The sequence below is a fragment of the Pseudomicrostroma glucosiphilum genome (genome assembly GCF_003144135.1).
Source record: "Pseudomicrostroma glucosiphilum strain MCA 4718 unplaced genomic scaffold BCV69scaffold_2, whole genome shotgun sequence".
Classification (NCBI taxonomy): Eukaryota; Fungi; Basidiomycota; class Exobasidiomycetes; order Microstromatales; family Microstromataceae; genus Microstroma; species Microstroma glucosiphilum.
In genome coordinates this window covers 728,898-749,223 of record NW_020289914.1, presented here as the reverse complement: position 1 = coordinate 749,223, position 20,326 = coordinate 728,898, and the positions used below count along the sequence as shown (strand labels likewise).

General features: G+C 55.8%; 7 protein-coding genes across 7 annotated transcripts; 5 read left to right on the top strand and 2 right to left on the bottom strand.

Moving 5' to 3' along the window:
- Positions 1-32: 32 nt before the first annotated feature.
- Positions 33-5,489, top strand: BCV69DRAFT_292306 (putative 4-alpha-glucanotransferase). The gene is made up of 3 exons (XM_025493788.1): positions 33-258; positions 376-521; positions 598-5,489. Exons 1-3 carry the CDS (start codon positions 184-186, stop codon positions 5,051-5,053), a joined length of 4,677 nt encoding a protein of 1,558 aa, XP_025350063.1. The 5' UTR covers positions 33-183; the 3' UTR covers positions 5,054-5,489.
- Positions 5,490-6,202: 713 nt separating this feature from the next.
- Positions 6,203-8,293, bottom strand: BCV69DRAFT_245114 (DEAD-domain-containing protein; the record flags this gene model as incomplete). Its single annotated transcript, XM_025490140.1, has 2 exons — positions 6,203-8,054; positions 8,157-8,293. 2 exons carry the CDS (start codon positions 8,291-8,293, stop codon positions 6,203-6,205), a joined length of 1,989 nt encoding a protein of 662 aa, XP_025350062.1.
- Positions 8,294-9,364: 1,071 nt separating this feature from the next.
- On the top strand, positions 9,365-13,696 carry BCV69DRAFT_280509 (hypothetical protein). Its single transcript, XM_025491636.1, has one exon. The coding sequence runs from the start codon at positions 9,532-9,534 to the stop codon at positions 13,642-13,644; it is 4,113 nt and encodes a 1,370-aa protein (XP_025350061.1). The 5' UTR covers positions 9,365-9,531; the 3' UTR covers positions 13,645-13,696.
- BCV69DRAFT_280508 (CNH-domain-containing protein) lies at positions 13,673-14,757 on the top strand. Its single transcript, XM_025491635.1, has one exon. The coding sequence runs from the start codon at positions 13,703-13,705 to the stop codon at positions 14,615-14,617; it is 915 nt and encodes a 304-aa protein (XP_025350060.1). The 5' UTR covers positions 13,673-13,702; the 3' UTR covers positions 14,618-14,757.
- Positions 14,758-15,126: 369 nt separating this feature from the next.
- Positions 15,127-15,948, top strand: BCV69DRAFT_280506 (hypothetical protein). Its single transcript, XM_025491634.1, has 2 exons — positions 15,127-15,838; positions 15,926-15,948. The coding sequence occupies exon 1, from the start codon at positions 15,490-15,492 to the stop codon at positions 15,796-15,798; it is 309 nt and encodes a 102-aa protein (XP_025350059.1). The 5' UTR covers positions 15,127-15,489; the 3' UTR covers positions 15,799-15,838; positions 15,926-15,948.
- A 287-nt stretch (positions 15,949-16,235) lies between these two features.
- Positions 16,236-18,773, bottom strand: BCV69DRAFT_266371 (MFS general substrate transporter). Its single transcript, XM_025490807.1, has 2 exons — positions 17,602-18,773; positions 16,236-17,523 (listed from the first exon to the last, which is right to left on the bottom strand). Exons 1-2 carry the CDS (start codon positions 18,520-18,522, stop codon positions 16,411-16,413), a joined length of 2,034 nt encoding a protein of 677 aa, XP_025350058.1. The 5' UTR covers positions 18,523-18,773; the 3' UTR covers positions 16,236-16,410.
- Positions 18,774-18,846: 73 nt separating this feature from the next.
- On the top strand, positions 18,847-20,254 carry BCV69DRAFT_280504 (NAD(P)-binding protein). The gene has a single exon (XM_025491633.1). It carries the CDS (start codon positions 19,276-19,278, stop codon positions 20,113-20,115), a length of 840 nt encoding a protein of 279 aa, XP_025350057.1. The 5' UTR covers positions 18,847-19,275; the 3' UTR covers positions 20,116-20,254.
- The last annotated feature ends 72 nt before the right edge of the window (positions 20,255-20,326 follow it).

Genomic DNA, 20,326 nt, shown 5'->3' with positions numbered 1-20,326 from the left:
CGCACTCCCCCACTCTTCCGCAACCGCCGACGCATCCTTCGCATTCAGGGTCTCCTCGGCTTCTCACCAGCCCCGCGAGCTAATCTTCTCTTCGCATCCTCACCTCCGCACCCTTCCTCTCCCTCGGACCCCTTCGACGTCGGTCTTGCATCCCCATCGCCTCGTCAGGAGGCTCACACTGCCATGTCCCAAGCAGGACCGATTCAGGTCTATCAGCTCAGCTTGGAGGATGACGGCAGTCCCTCCAAGGAGAAGAGCGTGAGTGGCAGCGGAAAGAAGGGAGAGCGACTACAACGCGGCCCTTGTTAGGTGTTCCTGCCCTGATGTACTAGTGCTGATACCCCAGCCTTCTCCTGTTCTTTCCCTCTGATCCAGTACATCCGGCTTCCTGCCCCGGTAGAGCCTTATCTGCTGCGATTTGGCATCGAAGCAGGCAGCGTAGCTTCGAAGCAGGGCAGCTTGTGGACAAACTTCCCGCCTCAGGGCCAAGCCTTTGAGAGATCCAAATTCACCGAATACAAGTGAGCAGGCATAGTCTCATGAAGACCAACACTCTCCCCTCCTAGCATTTGCTGACCCCCTGCTTTCCTGGTCCAGACTACCCGGCGATGTCAGTAAGGCTACCCATGTCGATCTCTACATCTCTCAGCCAGGAGCTTTCGAATTCTATGTAGAGCATGCTGCACCAGACGATGAGATCACCTATCCTACCGTCGAACGGCCTGTAACGAAGCCTGATCCCAGCAAGCGCAAGAGAGTTCAGTCTAGGCACGGGTCCTTCAATGTGGATCCGATCATCACGATCCCAGAGAGAACGTCCATTCTAGACCAAAAGTCGCTCAAGCCTGCTACTGGCGGCGGCAAGGTGGGGACCAAGGACGTTGTCATCAGTCAAACCGCTCTCGTCACTCTGTCGTTCTTTGCCAAGTGGGCTGGCCCGCTCTCAGAATGGGCTCCTCATCTCAAGGTCGCATCGGAAGCAGGCTACAACATGATCCACTACACTCCCCTGCAAGTGAGAGGTAGCTCCAATTCGCCCTACTCTATTGCGGACCAGCTAGACTTTGCCCACGACATGTTTGATGCCAAAGCTGGCAGAAGCTCCTCACGAGAGGAGAGAGCTGCTACGCTCAAGTCGTGGCTACAGAAGATCAGAAAGGAATACGGCATGCTGAGCTTGATGGACGTGGTTCTCAATCACACAGCTAATTCGAGCGAGTGGCTCAATGAGCATCCTGAGGCAGGCTACACGCCCGAGAATTCACCTCACCTTACCCCTGCTGAAGAGCTGGACCGAGCTTTGTATGAGTTCTCCAACAACCTCGCTTCCTTGGGCTTGCCAACCGACCCGAAATCAGCAGCTGACGTCGATAAGATCATTGAAGGCGTGAAGGCTCACGTCCTCGACCCATTGAAGCTCTGGCAGTACTATGTCATTGACGTCAAGGCCACCAAGGAGGCTGTCAGCGCTGCATGGTCAAGTTCTGCATCCAAGACTGGAACTCCGGTGAAGACCTCAGAGGAGTTGGCCACTGCGCTGAAAGCTCAAGCACTCCGCGGGGAGTTGGCCTTGAGCGACCGCTTTGTTACTCACCTCGACACAGAGGCTACAGTCGCCATCCTCAAGTCCTCTTACAGCGACGAGAGCTCTGCAGTTGAAGCTGTCGGCAAAGCTGTGGACGCCTTGAACGTGCCATTGTATCAGACCTACGATGACGATATCAAGGCGATCACTTCCAATTTGAAGGGACGTCTCGCTTACATGCGCGTAGAAGAGGGAGGACCGAAGCTGGGACCTATTACACCCGAGTCACCCTTTTGCGAGACCTATTTCACGCGACTGGATCCAAACCACCCTAGCGTGAAAAAAGCTGGTCACTCTGCCAAATCCCTCGCTCTCGCTAACAACGGTTGGATCTGGGCTGCGGACCCATTGATGGACTTTGCCTCCTCGAAGAGTCGTGTCTACCTTCGACGAGAGGTCATTGCCTGGGCCGACTGTGTGAAGCTACGATACGGCTCAGGTCCCCAGGATTCGCCTTACCTGTGGAAGCATATGGAGCAGTACGTCACTGCATCCGCTGAGATGTGTGATGCTTTCCGGATCGACAATTGCCACTCGACACCTGTCCATGTTGGAGAATACTTCCTCGATGTCGCCCGAAGGGTGAAGCCCAATCTCTACGTTTGCGCTGAGCTCTTCACGGGCTCGGAAGAAATGGACGTCTACTTTGTCAGTCGTCTAGGACTCAACGCTCTCATCAGAGAGATGGAGAACGGTCACGATCCGAAGGAGGAGAGTCGGCTCCTGTACCGATTCGGAGTCAACAAGCCCATCGGTAGCATGGACAAAGATTGCTTGTCCACGAATGGAGTGGCTCAGGTACCTGGAAAGGGTAGCGAAATCCCCGCTGTCGTTACTCCGTTGTCCGGTTCTTCCCCAGATGCTCTCTTCATGGACGTCACCCATGACAACGAGACACCCACGAAGAAGCGTACGACCGAGGACATCATCACGATGGGCTCCCTCGTTGCCTTCTCTTGGTCAGCCATTGGTTCAACAAAGGGAGTGGACGAGCTGTACCCTGAGCTCTTGAACGTCGTCGATGAGACTCGCAAGTACGAAGTGTACAGTGCACCGGCTGACCGTGGAATTGGCGAGGTCAAGCGCATCGTCAATTCCTTGCACCGAGAGATGGTGCAAGATGGATACGAGGAGGGCCACGTCCACCAAGAAGGAGACTACATCATGTTCCACCGCGTGCATCCGAAGACTCACAAGGGCTACCTGTGCATTGCTCACACAGCATTCCACAAGGACGGTCCCAAGGGTAGAGGTCAGATCACGCCCATCCATCTTGACAGGACCAAAGTTCAGTACATTGCTGGCAAAACGCTCGAAGTCACTAACAAGACCGCTCCTCAGGACAAGGAGACTCTCAAGGGCCTCGAGAGCAAGCTGATCGATGTGCCTGCCCCATCAGTCAAGGAAGGCAGAGGAGACAATGGCGTCTTTTACTCTGAGATTGTCATCCCAGAGAACTTCCCACCGGGATCCATCATGCTCTTTGCCAGCGCCATGGAAGGTCTCTCTACAGATCTTGAAGCGCTGTGCAAGTCTGGAGCAAAGGAAGCATTTGCAGACCTAGACCTTGTCGACTTGAACGTCATTCTATATCGAGCCGATGGTGAGGAGAAGGACAGTACTCAGGGCAAGGATGGAGTCTATGCTATTCCCAACGATGAGACACACGTCTACTGCGGTCTTGAAGGATGGATGCACTCTCTGCGCAAGGTGATGAGGCACAACGACCTGGGTCACCCGCTGTGTGCCCACCTCCGCAACGGCTGCTGGGCTCTGGACTACGTTCACGGTCGTTTGGAGAAGCAGACAGGCCAGTTCCCTAGGGTGGCCAAGCCAGCGGCGTGGATGAAGGAGCGCTTTGATAAGATCGCTGCCACTGTGCCTTCCTTCATGCGGCCAAAGTACTTCGCTTTGACGGTTAGCACTGCCTACGAGGCAGCTGTCGAGCAGGCCGTAGCTCAGATGAGCCCTTTCGTGAGAGAGGGTCATCCTTTCATCAGGTCTTTGGCGCTCTGCTCAGTTCAGATGAACGGTAACGTCAAGTCGGCCAGCTTGTGGCACGATCGTCCTTCTGCCTCCATGGCGGCCGGTCTTCCCTTCTTTGCGGCCTCCTGGGCGCGTCTCTGGGGTCGTGATGTCTTCATTTCCTTACGCGGTCTCTACCTCACTACCGCCATGCACCAGTACGCCCGTGAGCACATCCACTCCTTTGGCTGCACGCTCAAGCACGGTCTCATCCCCAATCTCCTCAATTCAACTACCAACCCGCGCTACAATTGCCGAGATGGTCCTTGGTTCTTTGCGCAAAACGTGCAGGACTACACCAAGATGGTTCCCAATGGACTGTCCATCCTGGACGATAAGATCAAGCGTCGATTCCCTCTGGACGACGAGTGGGTGCCAGTGGACTCGCCAAAGGCATTCGCCTATGAGTCTACCGTTGCCGAGCTGATTCAGGAGATTCTGCAGCGCCATGCCTCTGGTATCCACTTCCGTGAGCACGACGCCGGTACAAAGATCGACGAGCACATGAAGGACAAGGGCTTCAACATCGACATTGAGACGGACTGGTCCACGGGTATCATCTTTGGTGGTAACGAGTCTAATTGCGGTACTTGGCAAGACAAGAATGGCTCTAGTATCAAGGCTGGCAACAGGGGTGTCCCCGGCTCTCCTCGAGATGGAGCTGCTATCGAGATCACTGCACTGCTGAAGAGTACGCTCACTTGGGTTGCTAATCTGCAAGCCAAGGGCAAGTGGCCACTCAAGGCCACTGGCGTCGAGGCAACTGTTGATGGCAAGAAGAGGACAGTGACTTACAAGGAGTGGGCCGACCTGATTCAAAAGTCTTTCGAAAGATGCTACTGGGTCCCTCTCAATGCTTCCGATGACTCAAAGTATCGTCTGGACTCGAAATTAGTCAACCGTCGAGGAATCTACAAGGACGTCTTTGGCTCTGGTAAAGGACGGGAGTGGTCCGACTATCAATTCCGCTCCAACTTTCCTATTGCAATGTGCGTTGCGCCTGAGCTCTTCGATCGAGAGCACGCACAGACTGCTCTTCAGGCCGCCCATAGCGTTCTCCGTGGTCCTCTGGGTATGCGTACGCTAGACCCGAGCGACAGCAACTATCGAGGAGACTATGACAATTCCAACGACACGACCGACTTCCACTTGGCGCAAGGATGGAACTACCACAATGGACCCGAGTGGGTCTTCCCCACCGGCTTCTTCCTCAGGGCCAAGGTTCTCTTTTCTGAAAAGGACGATGAGACTTGGCACCACATTTCTGCGCTACTCCTGGAGCATCGTAGACATGTCAAGGAGAGCCCCTGGGCTGGTTTGCCAGAGCTGACCAATTCCAATGGAAGCTACTGTAGGGACTCGTGTGCTACGCAGGCTTGGAGCGCTAGCACCATCCTAGACGCCCTCTTTGAGATGTGGGAGGCTAGAGGTGGAGCCAAGTAGAGAGTGTCCGACCCTGATCTCATTGGCGAGGGTGCGATTGACTAGAGCAACGGACGATTGATTTGCGAACAATTAGAATGAGCGCTGCACCGGCAAGGGTGAAAGAACAAGACGGGCTGCAGGAGAAGGATGTGCAATGCGTGGAATACAAATTGACTTATAGAATGAAAAGCCGTAGTCCCTTTGAGCGATTGAAGTGAGGAGTGAGGAGCGAGGAGCAGATGTGCGAAAGTTTGTAGCACTGATTGCTTCCTTGGTGAGATGAACAGAGATGACCCGGTACTCCTCATGTACATCACGATGGGGCCGAGGGGAGTCGTCCGCGCAACAAATCTGTAACCTCTCGTCCACAATGGCGCTCACACCGACACGCGATTATACAGAATGCGTCCGTCAAGGACAACAATGAGGCAAAAGAAGCTTGTCGAATTGGGAGAATCTTCTGTTTGGGTGTGTGTACCACGGACGTGGAGTTGCCTATAATACACAAATTTTCTCTTGAGAAGAGTGAGAGGGGGAGAGACAAGGGTAAAGGGAAAGTACAAAGAGGAGTGTGGTTGGAGGTTGAGGTGCAAGGGACCAAGGTGGTCGGGACAGGGAGAGCAGTGAAAGGGCATCGTGGTATCGAGGTGCGGCACGCTGAAAGTTTGTCATTCACCAATGATGAAAGAGCAAGGTTAGCATGCGTGAGGCCCCTTGTGTTGATGCGACGACTCTTCTCGCCAATCCCAACTATTGGTGACCGAGTATCTAGTGAGGGGAAGCTGATGTTCGGTCTTCGAACGGTATGCAGAGACGCTCTTGGGGAGCGCGCCCATCTATAATCCTTGACAAGAACTCCGGTGACGACAAAAAGGCCCTAGTATTGGTAATGTGTGAAAGGCCCGTTGTATTGATGTGAAGGATCTGAGTCTCCTTCATCGTCTAATAGAGTGCATTGCTGAGGAATCTTGATTTTGTTGGTGACTGCTTCGTTCGTTGGTCGTTGCGTTTCGTTAAGCGAGATTGTTGTCAGTTCTTTGTACTTGATGGTCGGAGGAAGTGAGGACGGAAAGTCAGATGGCAGAGCATCTTGGGCAGCAGAAGCAAGGAAATGCGGGAAGAAGCCGTGCTGCTACGGTCCTGCCGACAGAGGCCAAAAGCGGATCTTTACCACCATGAGGAAGGGGCAGATGAGCCGCCGTAGCTGCCGCCGACAGCGCCCATGGGTGGTCCGCCAGACGAGGCGCCGTAGCCACCACCACCACCGTAGCCACCGCCGTAGCCACCGCTTCGAGCACCTCCGAAGGCGCCTCCTCCCATACCGCCTCCAGCTCGGGCATCACGTCCACCGAAAGCTGACGAGCCCCCACGGCCACGTCCTCCCCTGCTTCCACCGCGGCCTCCCCTGGAGGAACCACCGCCAAAGGCCGATTCGCGGGCTACAGCTTCGAGCCAAGTCGGGATCTCTTGGTTCGCCTCCTTGAGAAGGTCGACGAGCTCTCGGACGATGTTGCGGTTGCCACGGTTGAAGAATGCAGTGGCATGTCCAGTGTTACCTGCTCGACCTGTCCTACCGATTCGGTGAACATAATCGTCGATGTCAGAAGGCAGATCGTAGTTGATGACATGAGTGACGTTGGGAATGTCGAGACCTCGGGCAGCGACGGCAGTAGCAACCATGATCGGAGTTCGGCCGCCGCGGAAGAGCTCAAGAGCACGCTCTCGCTCGCGTTGAGTCCTGTCTCCGTGGATGGAGGTAGCACCAATGTTGGAGCGGAGCAGGAAGTCAGAGAGCATGTCGGCCATGCGCTTCGTCTCGACGAAGATAAGAGTGAGACCTCCCTGGGGCATGGAGGCGATGACGTCGAGCAAAACGGACTGCTTGTCTGAGTCTTCAACGTACTCTACCTTCTGCGTGATGTTCTCACTGGTAGATCCAACACGACCAACCGAGAGGAAGAGATACTCCTTGAGGAAGTCACGAGCAAGCATCTGAATGTCGCGAGGGAAGGTGGCCGAGAACATGAGCGTCTGGCGGTCCATTACGCCGGGCATGTCTTCGCCCTCAACAATTCGGCGGATCTGGGGCTCGAAACCCATGTCGAGCATTCGGTCTGCCTCATCGAGAACAAGGAATCGCACGTTGGCCAGACTGATTCGGCCTCGCTCGATGAGATCGACAAGACGTCCGGGTGTAGCCGAGAGGAGGTCACAGCCTCGCTCAATTTGCCTCAGTTGCTGGCCGATCTCTGCACCTCCGTAGACGACGGCAGGCTTGACCCAAGAGCGATATGTGAACTTGCGGGCCTCGTCATGAATCTGAGATACTAGCTCTCGAGTAGGAGCAAGGATAAGCGCAGTGGGGAAGGCCTTCCTGCGACCGAAGCCACCGTTTGCCATCTCAGCAGGAGGAGGAGGGGGTCCGTGAGTGAAAAGGGCGGAGAGGATGGGGAACAGGAATCCACCGGTCTTTCCAGAGCCGGTCTGAGCGCAACCCATCAAGTCACGTCCGAGGGCCACGATGGGAATGGAGTACCTCTGAACGGGGGTAGGGGTGGTATATTTGGCGAGCTTGATGTTCTCCAGCAGGTGAGGGTCGATAGGAGGGGACTTGAATTCGGTGACGGCCTCGGGGGTGTCGTTGCCGCTGACCTCGACGGGGATGTCTCCGTACTTGTCGAAGTTGATGCCGGTGTTGGACTTGGCATCCTCCTCACCGAAGAGCTCCTTCTGCATGCGAGCATTGTGAGGGCCGGGCACATGGACGCCATCCTTCCAAGCTCCGAATCCATATCCACCGCTCCCACCGGAAGGGCCTGATCCTGCGCGAGCGCCACCGCCTGACGAATAGGGAGCATCCCAGCCGCCACCTCCGGCCCGGTTGCCTAGGCCGCCGCCCCTGGGTGCTGAACCAAAGGCTGAGCTGGCGCCGAAGTGAGGTGGGGGTGGACCAGAGCGAGACTGGAATGCTGCTGGGGCAGGGGCTGGAGCGCCGTCAGAGCCATTTGGTGCTGGACCACTGGAAGAGGGGAAGTATCTAAGGTTCAGTATTGCGATCGCAATTTCGTTGCCACAAGGCATTCCTCGTGTGACCCGGACTTCGCCCGTGGGGGCAACTCACCGAGGAGCGAATGGCGCTGCATTGGTGGACATGCCACCAGATGATCGCATATGAGGAGGCACATAGGCCTTTCGTGGTGCGCCACCGCCACTAGTGCCGTTTGTGGCAGGCTCGGAGCCATTGCCGTTTACGCTCATGGAGGCTGAGCAAGGTCATGCGAGGAGAAGGCATCAAATTGTCAGCATCCGCACGCAATATCGCCATACAGATTCTCCATGGATCGCCAGCATGATCACGACAGTAGTCAAAGCGCAGAGCATATGCAACGTCGCGTGCAAGAGACCTATTACTCACCCATGTGAGACTCTAGGCCATTAGCAGATCCATTTCCGTTCTGATTGTAGGACATATTCTATCTGTGCTTGTAACGATGTTCAAGTATCTTTCTTCGCGGAAGGAGAAGAACGATGACGGTTATGTGTAGGGTTGAAAAGGTGTAAAGGGAGGAAGGGGGACAAATCAAGTTGGTAAAGGGGAGAGTTGGTAGGGCAGGGAAGGTGAGAAGCAGCACTCACAGGCGGCGAGGCGAGGCGCTCTGCAGAGGCAACTTGAAAAAATTTGGCAGAGGGGCGAGGCACGGCGCGCGGTGAAGACACACACACGCACGCACGCACGCACGCACACGCAAGAGGGGCGAGGCGCGATTGACTGAGCAATCAATCACCAAGCCAGAGGCCGGGATGGCACACGCGGGGATCAGAGGCCTCTACGCTCGCACCATTGTAGGCCAATCACAGGCGCACCCTTCGACCGTATGAGGTGTCGCCGAGGGTCAGGCCATCGATGAGCGATGCAGCACGGTTGCTTCGGTGCCAAAGAGACCTGCAGTCGCAGACTCAGACGAGTCACGACACGAACGACGGTAGGATTCGAGAGCAAAGGCGAGGCGAAGCAGTCGTCAGAAACGAAGCTCGGGCAGGTGAAGCAGTACAGCTCGCCGCGATGCGACATAGCAGACTGTCAATTCATTTCTTAATCCTTTTGAGCTCTGCCTCCTTACTCTCCTTGTCTTGAAGGTCCCCCTGCTCCAGAGATATGACTCGCAAGGACGGAACGGAAGCGGAGTGTGGATTTTATGGCCTGTCCACCTTGGCTTGGCCTTGGCCCGGTCGCCGAGTTGCTGCCATCTCTCGTCAAAAGTTAGACTCAAAGCGCGTTTCCCCGGATTCCATACTCTTGGAACGCACCCAGGCGATCCACTGCCCCCGTGCGACCCGTGGTACTTCGGCCCTGCCTCAGTGGTATACCCTGCGCAGGGGAGACCTTACACTCTCCCCTCCGTCAAGCCGGCGCCCGCTCCTACAAACGTATCTGCCTAGACAGCAACGCTCCCTTTACGTCTCTCTCCCATCTGTTACTGCGTCGCCGGAGTGAGATGCCTCCTGGCCCTTCGCTACCTCCAAAGCCTTACCCAGAGTATGGCTGGACTCAAGGTGATTCGCGGAGCGACTTCGAGGCATCGCAGCATCGTCTAGCTGCTCAGCCGTCGCGGCTACCGGAATACCCAAACGAGACCTCGTATACCCATCAATATCAGAGCTACGGCGAATCAAACCCATCGTTCCAGAGCTACGATCCCAGAGCTCACAACGCATACCAGGAATCTCAGAATGGCACATGGCCTGCCGATGCGGTGGGCCGCGGAACGTCCGGTAGTTCTACAATCGGATACGGCACAGGTCTGTCCGCCAGCATGGATACGCTACGGCAAGGGCTGGCCAGTACCGGCTATGATGACACCAGGCCTCCCTCCCCACCCCTTCCGACATCGAAATGGCACCAACAAGGAGAAGCAGCTGCAATCAGTCGAGCCAGGAGGTACAAGGAAGATCTCGAAGGCCAAGATAAAGAAGGGCGCTTCCAGCCAGCAGCGCCTTCTTCTAATCTTGTAGGCCCTCCGACAGACACTTCGAGACTATCAACAGCGGACTACGCGAGCTATGACCACAGCTCGCGTCCGATATCTACGGCAACGGGCATCATCAGCTTGTATGGCGATGACTGGACACGTGGCAGCAGTAGCGGCTCCTCCCACGAGGAGGAGTCGCGTCCCTTTCAAAGTCACAGGGCGAGCAGGCCGTTACCGGCTCCTCCGGGCTCATCCGCCGCTGCTCTCTCTGTACCCTACCAAAGTGACGGAGCATCCACACCAGGATCCTTTCGAGCGCTTACTCCATCGTCACAGCATGCTGCGCCTCAACCCTATACACTCCAGGATTCGCCTGCTGCGAGGGGCGACGACTACTTCGATTCGAGGATCATGAGCCAGGGAGCTTCTGCTTCTTCTTCCGCGAACCTTGCCGCAATGAAAAACGCAGAGGGTCCGCTGTGGAGTCCCACCCTTGCGGAGTCTTCTTTGATCGATAGCCCATCTCTCAGAGGCCCTTCACAGGGTTCCAATAGCTATGTCGGCTACCATCGCCCTCAGTACAGCCTGGGTACGGCTTCAACCCTCAGTGCAGCAAGCGAAGATGACGGTGGTGCTTTGGGCCAGAACGATCCAAGAGGGCCCTCGTCGTATCGTTCGACCCCACACCTTCGTATCGATTCCACTGCTTCGGTCCAGTCCTCAAAGAGACGAGCTCCCCTCCCCACACTTCCTTCATCTTCCTCTCACAGAAGTGATGTCCGCAACGACTACCCACAGGCAACACAGTCATCCGCTCCCCAATACCTCTACGATCAATACGACAATGACTCGCGCCAATCAATCGTCTACCCAGACGAAGACGAAAGCGCGACTCCTGTACAGACAACGCCTAACATCAGCTTGCCGACGACTGCGAGCGTCTCATCATCCGCAGATCAAGTCAGAGCTGAATGGCTCAGAGCCAATGGCATCAGTCAAACATCGTTCGCTCCTACAATAGCTCCTTCTGCTGCCATCGCCGCCGGCTACAGAGAGGAGAAAGTACAGGCTCCTCGGGACCGTCGCTCTATGCTTCGTAAGGTCAATTACGCCATACTGTCGCACCTGGCTGTTCTGCTCAAGGACACAGTGCCGCGAGCTCATCAGGTAAAAGGCAGCATCAGCTACCCCTCGAGCTTCACGGGCAAGGACATCATCTCGACTTTGCAAAGCGCAATACCGCGGCAATTGCTCTTGGCAGCAGCTGGTATCGATGAGAGCATTGAGGATGAGCCTGAGTCCCAGGCCCAACTACGAAGAGTGGCACTGAGCATCGCACAAAGTCTCAACAGCCAGCTTTTCTTCCACGAGGTGGATTGGGGAGCGGGAGTCTTGCAAGATGGTGTGGAGCAGGTGTACAGCTTCTTGGACAGCTCCATGGCTATGAATGAGGAGGACGAGTTTCCGAGAAGACACATGGTGAGGCTTCCGTCTGGCAGCGTTGCAGAGACGAATGGTCTAAACGATCAATCGTACGAGTATGCAACGGAAGGCGAACACATGCGTAATCATCCAGTCTTGTCAAGTGACATGGAGGAGCTGCCCACAGGTGTCTTCGTGCCCCTCACTGGCTGTTACTCTCCTTTGTGCGGAAGGTCAGATAGCCCTGCTGGATCGAATTGCTACTCCCCATCATGTCCGCGTGCCAAGACGAGCGGTCTTCGAAGGGGCCTGACTGTCACAGGGCTCGGGCATGCTGGTGGCATTGCCGGCGCCGATGCTGGAGCCCTACCTGGAATGGCTGGCGGGCCCGCTCACAAAGCCTGGGCAGAACTTATGCCAAAGGAAGTCCTCGACAGTCTGCCAAAGAGGGAGGTGACACGGCAGAACGCCATCCTTGAGCATATCCAGAAGGAGGAAGACTTCTTGGCCGACTTGCAGCTGCTGGAGACTCTCTTCATTAGAGGTCTAGAAAAGCCCAGTCCCACAGGAGACCCTCCCCCGATACCGATAGGTCCGGACAGGGACGACTTCATCCGAGAGGTGTTTGCCAACCATCGGGAGTTAGTCTGGCATGTCTCTAGATTCGTGGAGGCACTCCATATCCGGCAAAGAGAGGAGCAGCCAATCATCCACAGCATCGGCGATCTGTTTCTGGACGCTGCACTCGAATGGCAGACTGCCTTCGTCACATATGTGGCCAACTATCCTATTGCAAAGAGCAGGATTGGACGGGAGCAGAGCATCAATCCTCGGTTCAATCAGTTTATCGAGACTTGCAGACGAGATCCTGTCAGTCGCAGGCTGGGTCTGGACAACTTCATCCATCGTGCTCTGCCGCACCTTCAACGGCATCCGCTCCTGCTTCAGACTATCATCGACAAGACGGAAGAAGAGAACCCGGATAGGGAGAGCTGCATCCGGGCTAAAGAGATCATTGTCGAGCAATGCAAGATTGCTGACACTGTTATTCAGGCCGCTCAAGTCAAGGCTCAGATACGGGGCTTTGCATACAATCTTCAGACGAAGCGGAATAAGGCCGTCGTCGACATGGACTTGTTGAATGAAGAGCGTCAGCTGATCCACGAGGGTAGAGTGTACAGGAAGCCAGACTTTACAGACCTCGAGTGGACAGAAATGCAGGCGATCCTCTTCGACAACTTCTTTGCAGTGACAAAGCTCAAGAGCAAGCAAGAGAACGATCAGTCGACTAACGCGGTCTTTGTACTTGCCAAGCGTCCAATCGCCGTGGAGCTGCTGGAAGTGTCTGGGTTCAATGAGCCTTCCGTCTCCTACTCCATCGGTCTGAATGCCTTTCATCTGCGCTCGGATCGAGAGTCACGAGATCTCTGGCCTTTCACCATCCATCATGCTGGAGGCAAGATGGAGCCTCTGACGCTCTATGCCACCTCGAAGCAACGTCGCAATGAATGGCGCACAAAGATCGACGAGGCAAAGGGACTGAGAAGGGCAGTCGTTGATGCCAACAAAGCCTTTGAGACTTCCGTCTTGTCCGACTCCATTTTTGCTCTTCCAGCAAGTTTGGGAGCAGAGACGACCGTCCCTCCCATGGGTGTCGATGCAAATCTCTTCCACGGTCGCATCACCTGCGCTGTCCCATTCAGGATGGCAGATCAGAGGAGACTAGTAGCTCTGGGATGCGCCGACGGTGTCTGGATCGGTCTGCGCAACGATCCGAGCTCCTTCCGCAAAGTGCTCCATCTGAAACATGTGACGCAGTGCGCAGTCATGGAAGAATTTGGCATCTTCATTGTGCTGGCAGACAAGATCCTCATCTCCTACAGCTTGGAAGCTCTGGTCCCTTCTTCTACTGGAGGCGCCATCCAGCCAAGACCGCCGCAGAAATTGAGTGGCAATCGAGGCGTCCTCTTCTTTGGCGTTGGTGTACTGAAAGACCGTACGCTGCTGGTCTACATGAAGAAGAAGGCCAACGAGAGTGTCTTCAAAGCACTCGAGCCGGTCATCAACCAACCCATGGCGGCGACGGGCAAGTCCAGCGGCGGGCTGTTTACAAAGATCAAGAATGACATGAGCAAGAATGCAGATTGGTTCCGCATGTACAAAGTGAGTAAGCGATGTAGTGAATGGCCTCATTGGCAACGGATTTTGACAAATTGATCCGATGTTCTTCTCTTTCCCGCTACAGGTCTTCTTTATCCCATCGGAAGCGTATACGATGCAATTCCTGCGCAGCAAGCTAGCCGTCGTCTGCGCTCGAGGCTTTGAGATCATGAACCTCGACACACTGCTGCCAGGCACGGTTCCCGACTTTACCCGTAGCCCTCGCGATGATCCACGTATCCTCGCCCTAGCCCGACGAGTAGAGACGGCCAAGCCGCTTGGGATGTTCAAGCTGCCAGACGGCGAGTCGTTCCTGCTCTGCTACGACGCCTTTGCCTGCTACGTGGACCGCGGTGGAGAGCCGATTCGGCTGGACAATATCGTCGAGTGGGAGGGCTCGCCGGCGTCGGTGGCCTTCTCCTCTCCTTATATCCTCGGCATGGACTCACGGTTCGTAGAAATCCGCGAGGCGGCTACGGGTCGACTGGTGCAGGTGATCCGCGGCCACGACGTCAGGTACGTCTCGGCATGCAGCGTCGTCGAGGGTTCCCTCGAGGCGGAGCCTAGCATCATCTGTGTACAGCGCAGAAGAGCACCTCAGGGCAAAGGCTTCTACGATGAGCAAGTCGTCTTTGAGCTGGTGCAGACAAATCCTGCTTCTGTCAGCGTTGCTGCAGAGGGTCGAAGGGAGCCTTTCAAGCTGAGACAGGCAGTGGAAATGGGAGCGGCGGCGGAGCAGCAGCAACGCATGATGCAGCGAGCTAATCTACAACGAGCAGATACGAATGCGACGGCCTTTACGAGCACGAGTAACGGGAGTAGCGGAGCATTGTCCTATTCTAGCACCATGAGTAGTACACGCAGTGGAGCTGGAGGTGGCGGGGGAGCGGGCAGAGCAGGGATGGGTCAAAGGAGCGTGACGGGTAGTCCCTCGAGCGCCTTTGCTCAGCGGACACCGACGATGCGTGCTCAAGGCTCGAGGGGGGCCCTGCCGGGGTCTTCTGCCCCCGCTCCTGCAGGATGGATCTGATCTGATGGGATGGAATAGAGGATGGGAAAGGCATACACTGCTGGCTGGCTGGACGAGTGTTGTAAAATCTCTCTGAATTGTGTACTATTGATGTCCTTTCACCTTCGATGAGCGAGCAAGCAAGAGCGTGGAAAAAAAAAAGTGGCAATCGTTGGAGACCCCTTTCCCGTCCTTCAATTCGGCAATGTCTGGGATGCAGAGGCGCTGTGGTGATCGGCTGTGCTGTTGCCCCGTTGCCCCTTTGCTCCGTGGACCCTGATCGGTTGGCTTTGGCTGCCCTCATCACGTCGCGCTCCTCAGCCTGTTGCTCTTGCTCTATTGCTCTCGCGACTTTGGATTCAGCCGAGAATGTTGGGGCGCGTGGCGTGGCAGTGGAGTGACAGAGTGACTCTCGCACTTGATTGCTTCCTTGCAGGGTTGGCCCAAGCGCAGAGGGAGGCCAGGGGCAAAGGGCCATAAAAAACCCTCCGTGCCTCTGTCCTTCTGTCGTCGGCGATTCTCCCGCGTGGCTGACTGACTGGCTGGGCTGCACGTTGGCGTGGGGGACGTGGCGTGGCGCACGGACGAAGGAGGGGTCTTTGGGGTGATCAGTGCGAACGAGAAGTTGGGTTCAGAGAGTGAGCTGAGCGTACGTGCGTACGGGTGGGATGTACAATCAGGCAGGGCGGCAAACAGTCCAGGGCAGACAAGGCAGCAGACAGACAGACACTGTACATCACATCACACTACTGCACTGCCCTTGTCACCTTGGGGGAGATTAAAGAGGCATCCTCGCGCTCCTCTCCTCTCCTCCTGACCTCTACCAACAAAGACACCTCACTGCCCACTTCTACACGCCTACACGCACCCACACACCCATCACCACCACCACGATGCAAGTCACACCCCTCGTCCGCTCCACCCAGGGAGCCTTCCGTCGCACTTCGATCCTCTCCTTTGGTCCACGCTCAGCACTTCGAGCTCCCCCTGCACCCACCTCGGCCTCTGCCAGCAGCACCTCCAACAACACCACCACTAGCAACGCACCCTCTCACCAGGCTCCCGGAGCCAACACTGGAGCAGGAGCAGGAGCTACGCAGAGTGGAGCTGGAACCACCAATGCTGCGCAGGGAAGTCCCTTTGAGCTTGGGTACAGCTCGGCTCATGGAAAGGGCAGGCACTTGCATGAAGATGTCGAGTAAGGCGGGTAAAGGAGCAGAAGCGCGTTGAGCAGCGATCAAGGTGAGTAGTGCTCCACAGCAGCTGGCTGGCTACTCGTTAAGCCCCATCTCAAAGGAGACTGACTAATCGTCTTGTCTCATCACCAAGACTACACAGCAGGACCGTTATCTCGCAAGCCATGCCTCTCCACAGCCTTCGCCTCACCATCAACAGCTCGCCTCGTAAAGCCCTTCCGACCTATCATGCCCTACCTAGCGATCCTCTGAGATCATAGACCACCTCCAGGAGGTCCACATACACACATAGACGAACAGGGCACGCAACCGGCCCAGCCTTCTTTTCGAAGACGGCATAGATCCTTGCCTGCCTTCGACATCCCTCCTACCCTCCCTCTTGCCCCACTGTACTACCACCAGATACTTCTCGAAGCCGCCAATGACAAATAGCATCCATAGAGGGAGAAGTAGAGAGCCATTGGTTGACGCTGTCTGCATTCAGCCCACGTGTTGTCGAGACATGCCTTTCCAATTCTGTGTGTTGTGTGCTATGATACATTTACCTGTGGATACTCTATCTTGGACCCCTTCTTATCCGTATAAGCCCATCCCATGGATTACCATGCCTTGTCTGTCCTACCTGGTCACCCCGTCCGTCGCGGCTACAGTCACAGGAGCGCCTGACCCCTCGTCCGCCCTTGCGTCCCCCTGCAATGTAGCTACGGGCTGTGGTCTCGCCTCCTGCGGTGCAGATCCTGACTCAGCTACCTTCTCCTCCATTCCTCCAGCAGCAGCCATCTTCTTTGCCCTCTTCGATTCCCTCTTCATCCTAACCGTCCTCTTCCCCTCCTCTTTCAACGCCGCATCATCTTCCCGAGTAAGTGTCCGTTGCCGCATTAATGCCACTGTAAAGAAGAAACTCGCAGCGGCGATTCCTGCCAGGACGAGAAAGACGACGCGGAATCCATTGGAGTAGGCGAGACGGAGCTCGTTGAGTTGTTCGGGAGAGAGAGAGGAGGAGGTGGAAGAAGAAGAGGAGAAGAGGGCAGAAGGATTGTCTAGTGCTGCCCGGACTTGAGCGGTACTCCATCCTTGGGGTGTAAGGTCGTGCACGGTGAGTGTGTTGACAATTGTGCTTGCAATGGCGATTCCCAGAGCCGCTCCTAGATTCCTTGCGAAGTTACGCACCGCCGTCACCACTGCCATGTCCTTTCGTGGCACAGCACCCTGCAGTGCCACCAGTGCCACCTGGAGCGTCTGTCCTACCCCAAATCCCGTGATTAGGGAGAAGCCAATTTGCTTGCCCAGTCCTGAGGAAGGGTCAAGTGTAGAGAAGAGACCCAGCCCAACGGACCAAAGGATCCAGCCCGAGAGGAGAATCTCCCTGTACCGTCCTGTGCGAGAGACGATCAATCCCGAGAGGGTCGAGGAGAGAGACTGTACGCATAGTAGCGGCAGTAGCAGCGCTCCCGCCTTGATGGGCGAATAGCCATAGGCGAGTTGGTAGAATTGAGGAATGTAGAACATCTGCACGTATGTCAGCCAGCCATTGGTGAATTGCGTAATGGCTGCACCGCAGACGATGCGGTTGTGGAACATGGAGAGGGGCATAAGAGGTGGACGCTCAGGAGTGCAACCTTTCCATTGCCAGAGGACGAAGATGAAGGTAAAGGCGATGCCGATGATGATTGGGGCGAGGACGTGAGCGTCGGACCAGGAGTAGGAGCCACCTGCCCACGATAGGCCGAGCTAAGAGAAGCGAGCAGCAGGAAGGAGTCCGTTGTTAGCCACATAGAATACTCTTGCAACTTGCCGCATGCTACTCACCACGACCAGTGTCGTTGCGATAAACGTCAATACCGCTCCAGTCCAGTCTACTGCCTTTGCCTTCTTTTTCCAATCACCATGCACCTTCTTCAGTGGCAAGAAGCGCCATGCCACCAGACCCGAAACACAGGACAAGGGCAGCATCATGCGGTACTGATCCCTCCAGTCCGCTTTTTCAGCAAGGGATCCACCGATGACAGGTCCCAGACCATTGCCGAGGATCATGACGCTGCCGAGGATTCCCTGGTACTTGCCCCTTTCGCGCAGACTGACCACATCGCCGATGACCGTCTGTCCTAGCGTGATCAGTCCGCCACCCCAGATTCCCGTAAAGGCCCTAAAGCAGACGAGGGAGATGACGTCTGGCGATAGAGACGAGCCTAGAGAGCCGATGAAGAACATGGCGAGAAAGACGAGGATGAGAGGCTTCCTGCCAAAGAAATCAGATACCCTTCCGTAGATCAGTTGAAAACTCGTAGATGTGAGGAAGTAGGAGCCAGTGATGAAGGATGTCAGGCTCCCCGCAGAGAGGTCTGTTGCGATCACGGACGAGGAGACGGCCAGGGTCGTCTGATCGAGGACGACAGTGAAGATGACGATTGCGAGTGCGAGGAAGATGATGATGATTTGAGAGCGGGGCACGTAGTTGGTCTGAGCATTGAAGGAGCCGGCTATCGTTCCATCTTCGAGCTGAGGCGGTTTGGTGGGACGCGAAGCCTCCTCTGCTGCTTCCTCCTCTACGGTGCCTGCCTCCTTGTCACTGACACCCACTCCATCCTCAGTCGGAGACTGATCCGCGATGTCCTTCTCATCGATTGTATGAGTGTGATCGTCGGACGCTGGTGTTCGCGACCCTTCCCTCTGCGGGGAGGCAATGGAGATCGAGTCTTCAGGGCTTGCAGGAGGAATGGGCGTATTCATGGGGGGGATATGGACTGCAAGGATGCCGCCAATAGGTTCGTGCCGCCTACGCTATATATCGATAAGGCTCGCGCTGTCGCGTCGAGTTCGAGTCATACATGAAACGGCAAAGGAGTGTAGAGAAAGGTATGGTCGGTAATCTAGAGCTTACCCCAGCAGGAGCACGTATCGAGCCATCCTGATATCCGACAGTCCCGCCTTGCTCTTTCTCGTGACGAGATCTCACTGGTCTCTCAGCTCAGCCCGCCGATTGACCCTGGGCAGATTATGCCGTGAAGATTGCCGTGTGTGCCGTGCCGCGATCTGATCGCAGCTTTTGGGTTGCCATTTTTCGGCCGCCAGCTCCGATGGACAATTTGACTCCAGTGTCGATCGGGTCTTCGGAGCGGAAGGAGGGGGTTCGGACCCAGGCCACTCAATCGCCGCTTGTGCTTTGCCCTCCACTGCAACCGGAGAAATAGTCAGCCACCCACCGCCACTGGCGAGGCAAGTGGGCGCGAGAACCCTGAATCACTGACGTCTGAAGATGAGCGTGGAGGTCAGACGAGGTCGAGAACGAGGAATCCAGCAGGCCGGGCCAGTCAGCCTAGGTGCGCCGGCCAGCCAAGGCCAATCAGCTTATGTGCGTCGTGTGGAGGCTCAGAAGCGAGGATGGAACCAGAATGATATATAAAACGGACTTTGTCCCATTTTCCAGCTTAGTAGTCCGATTGTCTCACCAAACTCATTCTTGTCAACATTCCGCTACTCAACATGGTCAAGACATTCTTCATCACCGGTACCACTACCGGCTTTGGCGCAGAGATGGCCAAGGCCGCTCTCGCAGATGGCCACAACGTTGTTGCAACTGCACGTAACTCCAAAGGCCTCACTTTCGAGGGAGCTACAGAGAAGAACTTTTTGCCTGTAGACTTGGACGTGACGAAGAAGGAGCAGATCGATGCCGCCTTCGACGCTGCAATCAAGAAGTTCGGACGCCTGGACGTGGTCACCAACAACGCTGGTTTTGGACTCGCCGGTCCCTTCGAGACGCTCGATGAAGACCAGATTCGCTTCCAAATGGAAGTCAATTTCTTCGGCCTCATCGCCTGCACTCGCAAGGCCCTTGAGATCATGCGCACACAGTCTCCATCCGGAGGTCTCATTCAGCAAGTCACCTCCATTGGTGGTCAGAGGGGTGTGCCAATGTTCTCCGTCTACTGTGCATCCAAGTGGGCGGTCGAAGGCTTCACCGAGGCCCTGTCCCATGAGCTCAAGCCCGAATGGAACATCAAGCTAACCAACATTGAGCCTGGAGGATTCCGTACCGAATGGGCAGGCAAGAACATGACATATGGAGAGAAGAACCTCGACGTGTATTCACATTTGAATGCAAAGAAATCGATGGGCGAAAGGCATGGCAAGCAAGCAGGCGACCCGGTCAAGGCAGGCAAGGAGATGTATAAGCTTGCTATCCACCCTGAACCACCTCTCCGCATCGTCCTAGGCTCGGATGCTCATGGCGCTATGGAGCAGAAGCTCAAGACGTACAAGGAGAATATCGACAAGTGGGCCAGCGTCAGCACATCCACCGATGTCGACGAGGGAAAGTAGAGATTGTCTGATGAAGGGACGGAAACCAAAGTCGAAGCATGTACCATTGTCATAGCTGTGATGAGAAGATTTGCCTTGTCTTTGCGTCTCGCGAGAACGAAACATTGTCTCTGACGGTACTGAATGAGGCTTGTATGCGAGTTCCTCAATGAATTGTGGAGGTGACTTGCGGCTGCCGAGAAGTGCTCCCCTCTCACGCGCCTCGGCATCT